The sequence below is a fragment of the Ceratotherium simum genome, chromosome 14 (assembly GCF_057802395.1).
Source record: "Ceratotherium simum simum isolate JZ-2026a chromosome 14, ASM5780239v1, whole genome shotgun sequence".
In the NCBI taxonomy this organism is placed as follows: domain Eukaryota; kingdom Metazoa; phylum Chordata; class Mammalia; order Perissodactyla; family Rhinocerotidae; genus Ceratotherium; species Ceratotherium simum.
In genome coordinates this window covers 8,349,550-8,365,699 of record NC_141913.1, presented here as the reverse complement: position 1 = coordinate 8,365,699, position 16,150 = coordinate 8,349,550, and the positions used below count along the sequence as shown (strand labels likewise).

The following is a 16,150-nucleotide window of genomic DNA, read 5'->3' as shown; positions in this document are numbered from 1 at the left end:
TATTTATCCAAGAGACATGAAAACGTAAGTCCACAAAAAGTCTTGTATAAGAATGTGCATAGAGCTTTATTCACTGGGAACAGTCCAGGTGAGCGTCAACAGATGAATGGATAAACAAAAGGTGGTGCGTTCACACAATTGCACACTACTCAGCAATAAAAGGGAGTAAACTAGTGATACACACAACAACCTGGATAACCTCTAAACACTACAGTGAAAGAGCCAGACACAAAAGGATACTTCTTGTGTGATTCCATTTACGTGAGACTCTAGAATAGACAGAACTTATCTGTGGTGACAGAAATCAGGTCAGTAGTGGCTTTTGGTGGTGGGTGAGAAGGGAGTGACTAAGAAGGAACGTGAGGAAACTTTTGGTAGTGACAGAAATGTTCTATATTTTGACAGGCGTGTGAGTTACATGGGTGTATACATTTGTCAAAATTGATCAAGCTGTACATTTAAGATATGTGCATTTCATATATGTAAATTATACCTCAATTTTAAAATATTTTAAAAGTACTACCAAATAATTAAGATACAAGTAAAAAAAGAAGAGGTGAAAAGAAACCAGAAAGAATAAAACCCTGTTTTAAAAAGTCAGAAATGATTAACAGATCCTTCAAAAAAAGACTGCACCCATGGGTCCTGTCTCCTACTGTGTCTTACCTGGCGCAGGTGTGGGAATCCGGAAGACACTCTCCCTGACCTACACTCAGGCCGCGCAGTGGACTTCCAGATGGACAGTGTAATAAGCAAGCGGGAAAGAATAAAGTGTTGCTGTCTCTTTAAAATGGGCTAGACCACCCATGAATCCAATGAGAAAGCCAAAAATTTGGAAGATATGGAAGCTGCTCAACCAGAGCAGTCCTTGAATACTTCTGGAGGAGACAGATTTTCCTCAGTTGTTTTATTTGCTTAAACTTCGTAATCAACTACATATCACTATTAGAAAACATCACCAGCGCCCATCAAAGAGTTTAGGGCAATTGACATGGGTTTATATAAAGCTGAGAAAAACTGATCCCCATGAAGTCCTCTAGATTTTGAGCTTCCGCCATCTCTCTTACCTAATTCCTACCTTAATATCTATCTGCCTTAGTTCTCTACTCTCACAAACAAATATAAGTGCTTTACTATACCTGAGTGCTTTTTGAAGCAAGGGGCTGCTGCTTACAGTGGGTAGGGCGTGTTTAGATAGACCACAACTGTATGTGGTGGTCCTGAGAGTTCCTAAAAGGTAAAGCTGATCAAAACCTAGACAGTCTCTTTTCATTTGGATTTCACCAGCAGCTTCCCCCCTCTAGTCAAGATTGTTTTGCTACTCAACAGTCCTCCTCCAGCCAGGCACTGAAGGACCGCGCCATGTCTACCAAGGGTTCAACTCAATGGCACTCCGCTGACAGGAAGTGAAAGGAAAAACAGACACACACATCTTTAAGGCACCTTGACTCAACATTTGTAAGGTTTTAAGAAAGCAACAAACACAATCATGGTGACCACACACAGAGAGCACCTTTATAAAAAGAGTGTCTTTATGTTACTTAATACACACAGAAGTAGGTGTGGTTTTACAGTAGTTCCCTGAGATACACATGGGTTAGATACTGGACGTGGTGCTGGCATAGATGGAAATCTCCAGCTTCTTCCAGAAAGCTGCCCCCAGTTTGTACACAACCCCACACTCACCCTTACCAGGGCCTTTGCCGGAGCCCTGCTATGATAGCTACTGAGGCCCACAGGACTCCTGACCCTACAGCTTTGGGGGTCCCTGGGGAGCCTGAGCTACTTACAGCAAGGGAGGCCAAGGGCACCCCTGCTACTGGGTAGTCACAGCCAGAGTCATCAGCCCAGCAAAATCCTTCTCAGAAGCCCAACTCTCTATCCCTGGCCTCTTCAAATACACACCTCAGCTACCTGAAAACTGCAACGGAGCAACACTGCAGGCAGGAGTCCTCCCAGGGGCTGCACCCAGTGTCTCTCTGAGGACCCCCTGAGCTGCCCAGCACAGACCTACCCCAATCAGTCACCGCACAATGGGATCCGAGCCTGCAGGGGAGGGAATGGAGTGGCATCTGACGTCCATGTTTTTAACTTAAAATATAATTTGAAGGAAGATTAATCCTTGCCAATATCCTTCTCTGGCATAACGAAGCTCCAGTTTCTCAAATAAGAGAGATTTGCTTTTTTATGCCCCAACATATTTTTTTGAGATATAATTCACATACTATAAAATTCACCCTTTTAGAGTGTACAATTCAGTGGTTTCTTTCAGTATATTCACAGAGTTGTACGACCACTACCACAACTACTACCTAAATCCAGAACATTTTTATCACCTCAAAAAGAAGCTAAAGCCTATTTTAAATTACTCCCTTGCCAGGCCATTCTACAGCCTCAGGCTGCTGACCACTCTGTGTTCCCAGAGAGTAACTAAACGTCCAAGGCCTTCTTGTGTTAACCTAAAAGTTTAGCAATAACTCAAGGGAAATGTGGGAATGTTGCCCAAAAGGCATAAACCATTACCAGCAGTCACCGTGCTCAGAAACTGGGAGACAAAAAAACCGCCCTCCAAACCAAGAGAAGCTCCAGAAAGAAGTTTAGGAACATCATACAAAAGCATTCACTCACTCGGGAGACTTCATAATGAAGTGTGAGATCACTGAAAAAAAGAAGCATTTCAAAAGAAAAACCTGGAAAGAGGGTCAGGAGACCTAAGCTCCAGTCCCCCTCTGCTACTCACCTCCTCTGCTCACCTTGGTCACCTCACTTAGCTCCTTTGGGCATCAATTTCCTCATTAGTAAAATGGGTGGCATCTTGGAAAATTACTAAGACTCCTTCCAGCTCTGATAATCACCAGTGTAACAAATGAACAAGCGTAACTTCTTAGTTGAAAGGCAGAGTGATTTCTTTAGGTGAAAATTACTCACCCAAATCCACTAGAAATCACTCAGCAGTAAATGAACATGTAAACCAAGGAGAACCAGCAAACAATCACTTTCCAAAGGCCTTTGACCAAAACACATTTCAAGGGGGCTGACGCTTCATAGGCTCTTAAATATCTATTTATAAAGGATAGGATTTCAACAAATGATAGGGAAGAGGTCACTCAACAGCAAACCTCATGGTTGTGAGATAACACGAGGCTGTGGGAGTGGGCAGAATAGAGCAGAGGTGCTTCAGTGTGGGTAAGGGTAGACTAACACATTGAGAATAAAGTAATTCAAATTATCCTTACGAGACAGGGGTTTGGATATGTCACATACAATCTAGAAACATTATGCAAGTCACTATTGACAGTTCTCTGAGGATACTATTTCAAATAGTCTGAAGCAACAGAAAGCTGAGATTGTTTGGTGCACAGTTTGAGAGCTAGAAGGGGCTTTAGAAATAATTCAGTCCACCTTTCTCACTTTACAGATAAGAAAACCAAGACCCCGAGGGCTTGGGAAATGCCTTCTGCATAGCAAATAGTCAATAAACACTAGTTTAAGGAGCATGACCAATAAAACGTGTATTTGCAGCTGTACCACACAGAGCTATTATTGCTTTATCTTTGGCATCAACTTCAAAACCTTCCAAAGGGAAAAAACCACAAATGGAACAGAGTATTGTGGACAATTCCTGAAGCTGAAAAATAACCATAGAATAACAGAGGCAGCAACAGGGTGAAGGTAAGTTTTAAAACCCGACTTCTTTAATCTGGAATTATGAAAATGGGATGATAACATATGATAAAAATTATAAAAATTATTAAAAAGTTAGAAATAGGGTGAATTTGAACTTTTTCACCAAATCTTTAGCATTAGAATTGAAGACTAATTCTGGATGCTCGAAGAAGGAATTCTAGAAGAGGACAAAGCAAGTACTAGTTTACTGAGATAGTACCAGATGAAAACATAGATAATAAAAGTCAAGAAGGAATAAGAATAAACTCATGGGCAATAAACCCACAGTGGGTTATTACGAACAGTTTCAAGTATGTGGGCCATTGCTAACCTCTGGGTTTGACATTCTGAAGGGAACCACATTCTCTTACAAAATGTCCCTCAGACACATAACCAGAGTCAGAGCACTGGCTTGAATGGGCCTTGTAAAATAAACAAACAAACAGACGGTTACCTGTGGGATGAGACGCAAATGCCAGGAGCACCACGCTGAAAAAGAAACAGCATAGCAGTGAGGAACACTTCCCTGCACGAGCAAACACCACCACACGTTTCCACCCATTCTACTTGGAAATGGTGAGATTTGCCTAAAGGCAAATTATCTGCCCTGAATAGTCTCATTCTGCCTAAATCCAACTCCTCAGCAAGAAAGTGAGAATCTCCTAAAATGCCGCAGGTTTTGGTTAAGAGGGTTGAGTCTGCCCTGGGACACCCCACTCTGAGGTTCGGCCACGCCACAAATTGTTATCATACTCATCCCATCAACAAACAGTATTTGTAAGCTAAACAAAGCAAACTCTAAATTACAAATAGGCTGCAATCTAAAAGCTAGCTGTTGAGCATGAGCTAAATCCATTTTTGCCACAAAATTAACTGTGTAGAAGGTAGTTAAATTTCCAAGAAGCTAGCCCACAAAATGATCCATCTCTTCTACCATGGCCTGAAAACTACCTGCACCCATTTGCAATTGATGCCAAAGAGGATGAAAAGGAGAAGAGTCCCCTGATGCAGGTCATATTCACCCCTGGCACCCTCCCATCTTCCTCTCTGGAAGCCTGTCCCATCTCCCAGTGCCCATCTACAGCACCTTCATGCTGCCCTACACCCACCTCTACACCCTCTTCCATCACAACTCTATGCCATCCAGGCAGCTGATCTAGTTAGAGGTTAGGAATAAAACCTTTTACCCAAGTACAGGAAGGACTTTTTTTTTTAAGTGCTGGATGGCCTACTCCGGTTCTTAACCCTGGCTGCACATCAGAATAGCCCAACATCCTGGCTTAAGTTAGAATCTCTGAGGGTGTGGTCCAGGCCAGTTGTTACTTTGTTATGGCCCCCTGGTGGCTCTAAAGTGCACCAGGATTGAGACCCAGTGCAACAAATCCCTAGTTGGTGACCTTATAGGCAGTGTAGAAGACAGTTTTGAGCAGAGAAACCAGTGTTAGCTCATCAGCTCTGCCCTGCCCTCATCCTGGGTTATCTCCCAGCACCATTTCTGTTTTCCTCAGGCTCCTCCTCTGCTATGTTTCTAAAACACAGGTTCTCTGATGGCTCCCAGAGGAGCCACAGAGAGTGACAGGAGGAGAGGAGGGTTGGGGGAAAGGCAATGCACCACATGTCTAGTCGCTCAGAAGTTGGAGGTTTGTAAGATATGGAGCTGTAAAAAATACACACACTACAAACAAGACTGGAGACTTTCTGTCCTTTCCATGGGCTGTCTGCTTACCATCTCCTTTCTTTGGAAAACACATACTCCATTATTTTATCTCCCTGAATCCCCTTTTGGTTATAACTTCAGAGGTAGAAGTTATTGCTCCTATGGCAGGACACAAGGGGCACCTTTCCATCCCAAAATATCTCCCAGGGCCTGCCATGTATCCCAAATGCCATCATTAGAATCACGCCTGAGGGTGACTCTAAAAGAAAATATTAGGGAGTAAAAATAAGAAGAAATAATTAAATAAAAGAGTTGGTTCTCTAATCCCTGTCTGAATTTTGCAAACTGTGTTATACCACTCCTCACTCCTACACTGTGACCTCCTTGGGGGCAGGAACCACATTTGATTCATCTTTGGATCCCAAGTGCTTAGCAGGGCCAGACAGAGAGCAGGTGCGCCATATGTTTTCTGAATTGCAATTAATCACCTCTAGGTGTATTTGTGGTGGGAATATGTTTGAAGAGAAATATAACTTGAAGCCCTCTAGAGCTCTAAGATTATATATTACATGTAAACTCTAATGAAGAAATTATGCTAATATAAAAGGTATATTATGCCAGATAAACAGATTTTTTAAATTCATTCACACAACAAACATTTATTGAGTGCTTCGTAAGTGCCAGGTACTGTCTAATATGGGGATACAGCAGCAAACAAAATAGAAAACATTCCTATGCACGTGGGAAATAAAATGGGAAAATACAAGGAAAATATAATCCCCCCAGGCTAAACTCCACTAGATTTTTTCTGTTCCACAAAGTCACACCCCAGAGAGAATACCTATTTCCCTTTGACATATACACATACAATTTCATCTGTAAAATCAGGAGGTGGAGTATGAACAGGGAACATTATGGTAATTTTCTATGGAATAGATAAGGAGAGACTGCTGTCTGCTCACATTAAAAAGAGATGGTCCTAGGCGTACATCCCATAATATTCATTCCTTATAAATTGCCTGAATTTCTGAAAATGCGATTAAAGCCATGCCATTTTTAGCCATTCCATTTATTTTCAGCCCCATACACAACTTCCTCCTTTATTCCTTCCTTCATCCCTTCCTCTCTACCCTGGCCCTAGACCTCTCTCTATATGAGGAACGTCAAAAAGTCAGGGTCAGGGGGCATACACATCCTCAAGAAAATAAAGAGTATGTGCCAAAGTAGAGAACCATCCAAATACTTGGGTCTCTCAAAAAATGGAGGGATGAAGCCAGTGCTTGGCCCTGGCTGGCAGAGCTGGGCTGGCGCAGACAAGCACAGCTGCCCACAGACCTGAGTGACTGCAGCTCTCTGGATGCACGCCCTTAGCGTCCAGTGCCTGAGGGAAACCGAATAGCGGCCCTCGCTCTGATTCACGCATCTTCGTCACTTGTACTGAAAGAGGACTTGGAAATAGAATCGCGGCTGTAGCAGGGTGGGTGGAGGGCTCAGCCAGGAAGCCTGGAGCGCCAGGCCCACCAGCAGTGAACATCCTCACGGATGAAGGAGCTGGGAGGTGGGCAGGGAGTAAGGACAGGAGAACTAGCGGGGGGCACAGAGGCGCATGTTTCCATCCCCTTATTCCTCTGCTGCTCGACTTGGCTATAAGTTCTGTGGAGAAAAAGAACCACCTAAAGTGGCCTGATATCATGGAAGCATTTTAAATACCAAGAGCCTTCCACATTTTCAGAAAAGTCTCTTGAAAAGGCAGCTGGTGGGTCTGGGCAGAGTGGAACTAATGATTGTTTTCAGCTGAGTACAAAAGAGGCCCACAGCCATGCTTGGGGTGAATCCTGCTTTCAAAAAGGTGTTTTAATAAATACTAAGATATTTATGAGCTCTATCTGCAAATGGAGAATACAGCTTATGTTGAACATTTTAGGCTGAGTAACTTCCTCCAGAAAGGAGCGTGACCAGACTCTAAGAAGCACCTCTCTGACGTCGGTCCTCTGTACTGAACGTGGTTGCAATATGCAAACTTGGGTTCCCAACAGCACATCTCTCTTTCTCAGTGAGGTCCCACAACGCACAGTCTGAGACTACTAAAATAAAAGTACGCTCCCCAGCTATTCTATTTAGCGGGCTGACCCCCATTCTTTGCTTGGCTTGGGGCTAGGGTACAAACGGAAGTCCATATACCGTATTTAAATGTTATGCATCAAGGGCCGGCCCCGTGGTTTAGCGGTTAAGTGCGTGCGCTCTGCTGCTGGCAGCCCGGGTTCGGATCCTGGGCGCGCACCGACGCACCGCTTCTCTGGCCATGCTGAGGCCGTGTCCTACATACAGCAACTAGAAGGATGTGCAACTATGACGTTCAACTATCTACTGGGGCTTTGGGGGGAAAATAAATAAATTAAAATTAAAAAAAAAATAAATGTTATGAATCAAGCCTCAAACTTCATCCCACCTTAATAAATATACCTACAAAACAACCTGGAAGTCCAGATTAAAAGTCAGAATTCTTGGAGTCCTTGGAGCTTCACGTCAGAATGTGGCAGTGTGGGGGGATCCAGCCTCTGGCTCCCCGCTCCCAATGCACCCCCTTCACTTTCCACCCCAGGGTCCATCCTGCACCCCAAGGACCTGACACACAAGTGTGCGGACACCTCAGCCTGCAAGTCCACCTTCCATCCACGTCCCCCCAACTAACAGCCTTTCTGTGGATACCCTTTGGGTCTAGGAATGAGTTAGGAAGACTGACCCAGGGAGCCTTGGAACCGAGCTCAGAACCACTGGAGTAGGGAATTCCAGGGCCCAGTCTAGAAGGAAGGGTGAGGACTCTGGGAAGATATGTCCCCTTAGCCTTAAAGACTCCATATCCCACGGGGAGAGGCATGGCCTTCTGAAGTGTGGGGCCAGACAGAGACCCCTTTACCTGGCCTAAGGGCAGGATAACTATTTGGTTTCCTCAAATCTGATCATCTCACAGATTACTTAGCTTGCCTTCCTGGCAGGCACATTGGCTCAGAACTCCTTAATCAAAATATTATTGAAAAATAAAAATCCATTAGCTCTAGAAGGATATGAGTTATTCTTTGAAAATGTAAATTATATTTTACCTGAATATATAGTTTAAGTACTGCTGGTCAATGTCACTAAAGAATGAGGAAAAAAAAAAGATAAAACATGTGAAATAATAGAAGTGTTTTACACACAAAAATAGTCGTTATCTTCTATTAACAAATTATGTCTAGGTATAAGTTACTACATTTATAAATTATCAATAAATAGTATGAAGAGTACTTTACACTCAAAACCAGACCCTGGTCCGTTTGTAAAAGCCTTTCCTCATTTAGTTCTATCACACACATTTTCACTGGGGGCCGATTATTTCCCGTGTGTACATGTACCACTTTAAAAGCAGTGTCAACTCTCCCAAGCCACTGGACTGGCTTCTAGGACCCCATATCTGACAAATAAAAATACAGGACCCCAAATAAAGCTGAATGTCAGCTACAGAACAATGTTTTAGTGTAAGTGTGTGCCAAATAGCGTATGGGACATACTCACACTGAAAACATTATCCATGGCTTATCTGAAATTCAAATTTAACTGGGCATCCTGTATTTTCTCTAAATCTACTGGCTTCTTGCTGCAAAAACTCTTTATTAAAAGAATGAAAGGCACTCTAGGGACCCAAAGTCACACATGTTCAGAGTGTACAACCTTCTCCCAGGAGTCAGGCCCTTCAGAGTTCTCCTCAGGCCCTCATGCAGCCTTGAGACCCAGAGGCCAGCTGCCCAGTCGAGGGCTCTGACCTGGCAGCTCCAGCCCAACCAAGACATGAATTCTCATGTTGTTCATTTACAGTCACCAACTCTGCTCCATTGACTGTCCATCACAAAGGCCTCATTTTACCTCAGAACAGAGCTAGTGACTGGGGAGACTTCTAGGTCTAAACTGAGTCAAGTCAGAAGGGGCCGGAGAAACAAAGAGAGAAGAGTTATGCCTCCAAGCTGGAGGAGGTAAACCAGGGCCCAAGGTAGCTGGGCACATAATTTTTGTCAAAATGTCATCTAAATGGCTGCCCCTGAAGGAAGAAGAGAGAGATTTCCACGCTTTTCATAGGTTGCTGACGGCTGGCATGTTTCAGGTGCTGGTGGACCCGGCCTGGAACAGCCCAACAGCAAGAGAAATGGCTCTGGGGCTGAGTCTGCTGCCCTCACCGCCACCTAGACCTGCAGAGTCTCTGGCTGAATGGAAGAAGCTCACAATATGGTGGGTCTTACCCCTTTCCTTTAACCAAAGGACAACTCACCAAACTAAAAGTTTACCTTAACGCGTGGGGTTTCTGGGACTTCTGTAGTATCTTATAAGCCCCTGAAAATGAAGCAACATAAGTCACTGGCACACGGCATGCTGTGAAAAGGGCTGCCTGCACTTCCATGCACAAAATCCACATCCTCTGCCCCGCGAGGGTCACCCACAGTCAGCAGGAGGACCAACACCACTTTGGGAGATTTCAAAGATGCGAATTCGATAATCCCCTGTGATTATGCAGTTCTGTGGAGGGTGCAGGCAGGGAAGGCTTGTGATCAACAGAAGGGCACAATTAACAGGAAGCTGTTGGTTTCCTTTGCATGGTGCGCATGAGAAAGAGAGACACCACGGGACTTCCAACTGTGTGTAACAAAGTCAGGGGACCATTTTTTCCCCCCAACACTACAGATAGGAAACACTGAACATATGATTTGAAATAAAGTCAGATGGTCCTTTTATTTCACCCACTTAAATTTTTTTTTGGTATACTGTGAAAAGAGAGTGTTTTTGACACAAACTTCTGGATCTCTTCCCACCATTTTTAGAGAAGACCAACCAGCATTCCACAAGTGGACTTGAGCAAGCAGAGCCTGAGCTGTGTGCATTAATTAATGTTTGTCATGACAAGAGGAGACTATATGGGAACTGGAAACATTTGAGGAAAACTCCAAAACAGGAAAATCAAACCAGAAAATGCCCATTTAAGTTTAACCTGACATCTCGTATTTAAGCTTCCTATTGTCCAGGGTCACTAAAAAGTGGATATACACTAAGTTCTAAATAATAAGCCTCAATTATTTAAGTGAGCATGCTTTTAAAACTTACCTATGCAGAATAAGTGAATTACAGCCCAGAAATATCCATCTGGATCAAACTGTAACACAGGATTAAAAAAAAATGGCTATAAGTACAGACAAACAGGATCCAGTGCAGCCATCAAAAACCCTAAATGTCAATGCACAGTGCCAAACAAGGGTGCCAAGACAGGACTCTTGGGGCCTTGGGCCTGTCCCTCCTCATCTCACCCCTTTGCTTGTGACATCCTCCTAACAAGGCTCCCTGCCTCCAGCGCCCCCTTCCCTGTTCTCCACACTGCCCCACAAGGCATCTCTAAAAGGCAAATCAGATGGTGTCACCTATTGCTTAAAATCATTCAGCAGTCCCCCAGTGACTTCAAGATAAAATCCAAACTCATGACACCCAAGGATCTCTGACAAGCCCCTCAAGTCGTCCAGTCCCATCTACTGCCCTCCTCTCCAGGGAGAGAACGTGCACTTCCCCGAGCACGAATGCTTCCCCCACCGACTCAGCCGAGGGGCATTCCCTCCTCTTCTTCCCATCCCTCTCTGTTTCCATAGGAGTTTACCTCATCAAACACACTCTATTTTACTTATTATCTGTCTATATCTCCACCCCCCACTAGATGGTAAATTCCAGGAGGGCAGGAATTAGCACTGGGGCATACATAGCAGGTGCTCAATAAAGTTGTGTGGGGGATCAGAATTTGCCACCCCAAATGTGTCTCTCCGGCTTAATTATTATTATTTTCTTTGGCAGGGAAAGATTCGCCCTGAGCTAACAACTGCTGCCAATCTTCCTCTTTTTTTTCCCTCCTCCCCAAAGCCTCAGTGCATGGTTGTATATCCTAGTTGTAAATCCTTCTAGTTCTTCAACGTGAGCCGCCACCACAGCATGGCAACTGACAGACGAGTGGTGTGGTTCCGCAACCGAGAAAGGAACCCAGGCTGCCAAAGCGGTGAGAGCACGGAACTTGAACCACTAGGCCATCAAGGCTGGCTCTGGCTTAATTATTTTTAAGAACAAAAGACTCAGAAAGAAACTTTGACCTTCCCTCTAACTGCCTAAAAGAATTTAAGATAGAAGGCCTGTTTCAAGAAGGAGCTAATACCATAAGATAACTATAGTATGATATAAACTAGGTGTGATAGATGAGGAAGAACCTAGCAAGGGCCATTTAATCCAAGTCCTCTCCATCTCTCATTGTCTTTGCAAGGCATAGTTAACATTTGTTTATCAAACATGTGCTTTTCCATCTCCACATAAATTGCCTTCTTCCCTTTGAAGTCCCAAACCACTACCCCCAACATCCTCCTTTGTCTTTAACTGAAGAAGGTGTTTAATGTGGTGGCTTCAGCCATTTTCACAAGTTATTCAGTTTTCCTGGGTTTCTCCCAAGTATACATGTTACTAAACTCTGTTTGATTTTCTCCTGTTATTCTGTCTCATGTCAATTTAATTCTTAGACCAGCCAGAAGAACCTAGAAGGTAGAGGAATAGTTCTTCCTCCCCTACAGCTGAATCACAGAATACTCAGGACACCTGCAGGACTCTGCCCACACCTGCTTTCTCCTGGCTCACTCCTCTTCACACTTCAAGATTTAGGTCCAGTACACAGAGTCTGGCTGTAGCACCAGAAAGATCTGGGTTAAATTCTAAAATCCCCACTTATTCGTCAGCAGGTGACCTTTTGGGCCTCATTATTCTTTAGCTATGAAATGGAGATAATAATAGTCCCTGCCCTTACAGAATTATTGTGATATTTTAAATAAACTATGGCACATAAAGCGTTGGCATGGAGCCTGGCCCAAAGCAGGTTCCCTGTAATTGTTGCTATTCCTTCTTCCTGAGTTGCCAGATCTTCTCAGGTGCCTCACAGCCCCGCGTACCTCCCTGGACACAGCCTGGCCTCCCCGTGTTATAATCATCTGTTTACTGTCTGCTCTCCTCCCCTTCGCTCTGACTAGACTCCGACTTCTGCCTGGACGAGGACAATTCCTCTTTGTGGCCCCAGAGCCTGGCTCAGTGCCTGACGCTTGACGGGGACTTAATAAATGCCGGGGGAGAAAAGAAAGAGAAAAGACCCAGCAATGAGATGACTACTGGAGGTGGAGGTGGGTCCTCAGTGCCTCATAAAGAGAAACTCAGGATTACAAAGTGAAAATCACTCTGCAGAGGAGGCCCTTGAGATGAGAGGAAAAATCAACTTCACCTCAATACGTGAGGCAGAGGCAACTTGAGTGTTGGCTTACAGGTTCTCCAAGCACGTAAAGAGGACAGACCGCACCCAGCACAGCACCCAGAGGCCAGCACTCTGCACACTGCTGCAGCCCTGGGGAGAAGGCAAAGGCCTGAGGAAAAGGTGTTGGCCTGGCCAAAAGGTACCCAGCCTGAAACTTTCAAATGCCTCTGCATAGGCCAGGGTTAGCCTGTTTCTAAGGGAAGGACTAGGAAGTTCTGCTCATACACACAGGCTTCAGAGAGTAAAAGAAACTTGGAAGGCAAAAATGAGTTTACCTGAACTTACCTGGGAGTCGCTGAAGGGAAGGCATCCTGCAGCGGCCAGGAGGAAGAGGACACTGTGGAGGGGGAGACAAAACACACAGCTTCACTTCTCAACATCAAAGCATTTCCCAGAGAGTGTGGAGGATGAAATACATCAGTTGGAGCTTGGATGAGGCAAAGATCCTGGGAGAACAAGCCCAGTTCCCTGCTTATCTTGTGAGAACCCCACCATCGACATAGTTTTCAATTATGTGCTCTACTGATAACCAGATGGTTCCTTCTCTGGTGCTCAGCCAGCCATTTTCCCAGAGACAGGCATTTGCAGGACATTTGTAAAACCACAGCTCGCTCACTCAAGAAAAACAGAGTGCTTGTGAAACGTATAATAAAAGGAGATTTTTTTTAACTACAGATACCAAAAAATACACTAGTGGAAAATTGGGCAATCACACTACAATCATGCTGCTTACCAGAAAGAAAACACCATGGAAAGAATACTAAAATCTTCTGTACACCACCTTAACAAAATGATCAGATTTCATATCTCCAATAATGGGACAGAAATACATCATGTGCTTCCTGATAGGAGGTACTGAGAAGAGCACAATGTCACTCGTGTGGTATTCCTGCCAAATATGCATAACTAAACTGAATCAGGAAGAAACACCAAGAGAAACACAAATTTAGGGACTGTCCACAAAACAACGGGTTTACACTATCCAAAAAGGTGAAGGCAATGAAAGCCAACGAAAGGCTGAGGAACTGTTCCAGATTAAAGGATATGCAAGAGACATGACATCTTTGGGGGAAGAGATTACTATAAAAGACAATATTGGGATAATTGGCCAAATTTGAACATGGATTCAATATTAGATGATAGTATTGAATCAGATGTTAATTTTCTAAATGTATTAATTGCACTGTGGCTATACAAGAGATTGTTATTTTTAGGAGACACACTTTCAAGTATTTAGGGGCAAGGTCATGATCTCTGCAACTTATTCTCAAATGGTTCAGAAAAAAATAAGAGTAAGAATAATTATATATATTTTCTTATATATTTTATGTGATATATATGTAAATATATATATATGAAGAGAGAGAGAAAGCAAATGCAAAAAATGTTAGCAATGGGTGAATCTAGGTGAAAGGTATATGAGAGTTCCTTGTAATATTCTTGCAACTTTTCTGTAGGTTTCAATTTTTTCCCAAATAAAGATTTATTAGAACAATCTCTTACACATACTGAAATATTTATAGATGCAATGCTATGATGCCTGGGATTTGCTGAAGCGAGGCGCCGGGCGGAGCCACAGGCTGACAATGTTGACGCCGGGTGATGGGCACACAGGGCTTCATTACACTATTCTGTCTACTTTTATAAATGTTTATAAATGTCCATAATAAACTTTTTTTTTTTAATTCTTGCACAAAAAAGTAACACTGCCAATCACAGATATTTTCACATTCATTAGAAAGTCGATTTGGAACTATCTGTGGTTCAGGAATCCACAGTTTTTAGCATATCTCTTCTGGGTTTCATACACCAAAAGATCTTGCCCTCTAGCTTTCTCCAATCATTCTCTCCTCCTAAAAGGCGGCACCGGAAAACAGAAAACCCAAACTATCACATACTCTTTCTCCCTCTTTCCATTCTGTAATGCAACAGCATATATAGTGTTGAGCCCCTTCACTACTGGCCATTCCGTTAGCTGGCAAACAAAGGATCAAAGGCACGAAGGGAAGCAGTGAATATAGCATTTTCCTTTTCAGAGGACTTTGTCATATGACATCTCATATATATTTTATACACATAGAATTCTATATTATTCACATACATACGTAATACATAACAACCTGATATTTATAACCTAAGTACACTGACGATAGGATGCTAACCAATTCTGCCCACAACCCCACACCCCTGACAGTCCTCGCTGTTGTCATCACATGGAGTTGTGTACCCAACAGACGAGCACACGGCTGAGCCCGAGGCAGGAGGCCTGGTTCAGAGGAATCCTCGGAGCTGGGGCCTCACAGCCATGGAAAGATCAGGACAACACAGAACATCCTGTGCTGGATGGCACAGGAAGGTTCTCCACCCCAGCCCTACCCTACAGCCACACCCACTTTCAAGGCACACACACAAATGGCCTCGAGAAGACTCCAAGGCACCAGATGGCAGAGAGACTCAGAGGCAGGGTGGGGTGAGTGGAGGGAGGTTGTCAGGAAGGGCTTCTGGGACAGCACACCAACAGGCAGGTTTTAGGTGGGAGGAGAGGAGAGCCCTAATGGGCTTGGTGTCTACCTACAATGGAAGGCTTTACAGGATATAGGACGCTTCCCCAGCTACAGGCAATGAGCGTTATCGATCCTCCCAAAACAGACAACCCCTCGGAGTTGAGGGGGAGATAGGGGACAGCCGGGTGTGAGATAGGCCCTGGTTTCCCACCAAACGTGGCCTTGAGCAATACCTGATTATATCAGGTATTAGTAGGGTTTAATGCCTCTTTTTAACACCTGCTAATCTTTTAAACAAGGGGATGAGTCCTGATGGTGGTTTTGTTTTATTTTTTCAAGTAGCAGCCTGTAATAAAGGCAAAAAGGAGATTGGATGAAAGCCCAGAAATATTTGAAACAAAGAGTCCTAAATCCACGTGTCAAAGTGTCTCTGTTGGTTTTCTGTCTACAGGACTAGGCTTCGTAGCTACTGCAGAGGAGCAGGAAGCACAGAACAAGGCACCCAGGTTAGAATTAGCACACGGGGTACAGGGACCCGCCTGAGAGTCCAGCCCAGGAAACTGAGGCACAAAGGATTATGAAACCTGCCCACGGTCACTTTGCTGTTGCCCAAGACCACAATTCAGATCCCTGGACTCACAGGCCAGTGCTCTTCACCACGGGAAACCTTAAAAACCAATAAACTGCAAACGTTATGTTTTAAGTTTTAAGTCCTTTCCACGTTTTCCATTTTCATTCCCCATCAGTATTGCACAACTTTCAGCGAAGTTTTGGGCATCAATGACTGAAATCTAGCATGGGTTGTTTTTCCCTTAGGAATAAAATATTTCAGAAAAAAAAAGAGCAAGAGAGATAGTAAATTTTAGAATAAGGCACAAAATAGGGATACGAGTGTTTATAAGAAATTCCTTTGTCAATTCTCAAGTTCGAATCTTCAACAAACAGTTTAACATCCAAGTTTAAAATCAGGTTAAATCTTCT

The 16,150-nt window shown here is 43.8% G+C and overlaps 1 protein-coding gene across 1 annotated transcript in view; it reads right to left on the bottom strand.

The window, feature by feature from the left end:
- SLC35D4 (solute carrier family 35 member D4) overlaps window positions 1-16,150 on the bottom strand; it is an 89,232-nt gene that overhangs the window by 24,562 nt on the left and 48,520 nt on the right. The window contains 5 exon segments of the mRNA XM_087438979.1: window positions 4,121-4,155; window positions 8,425-8,460; window positions 9,640-9,685; window positions 10,451-10,499; window positions 12,951-13,002. Coding sequence (XP_087295105.1) covers window positions 4,121-4,155; window positions 8,425-8,460; window positions 9,640-9,685; window positions 10,451-10,499; window positions 12,951-13,002 — 218 coding nt within the window.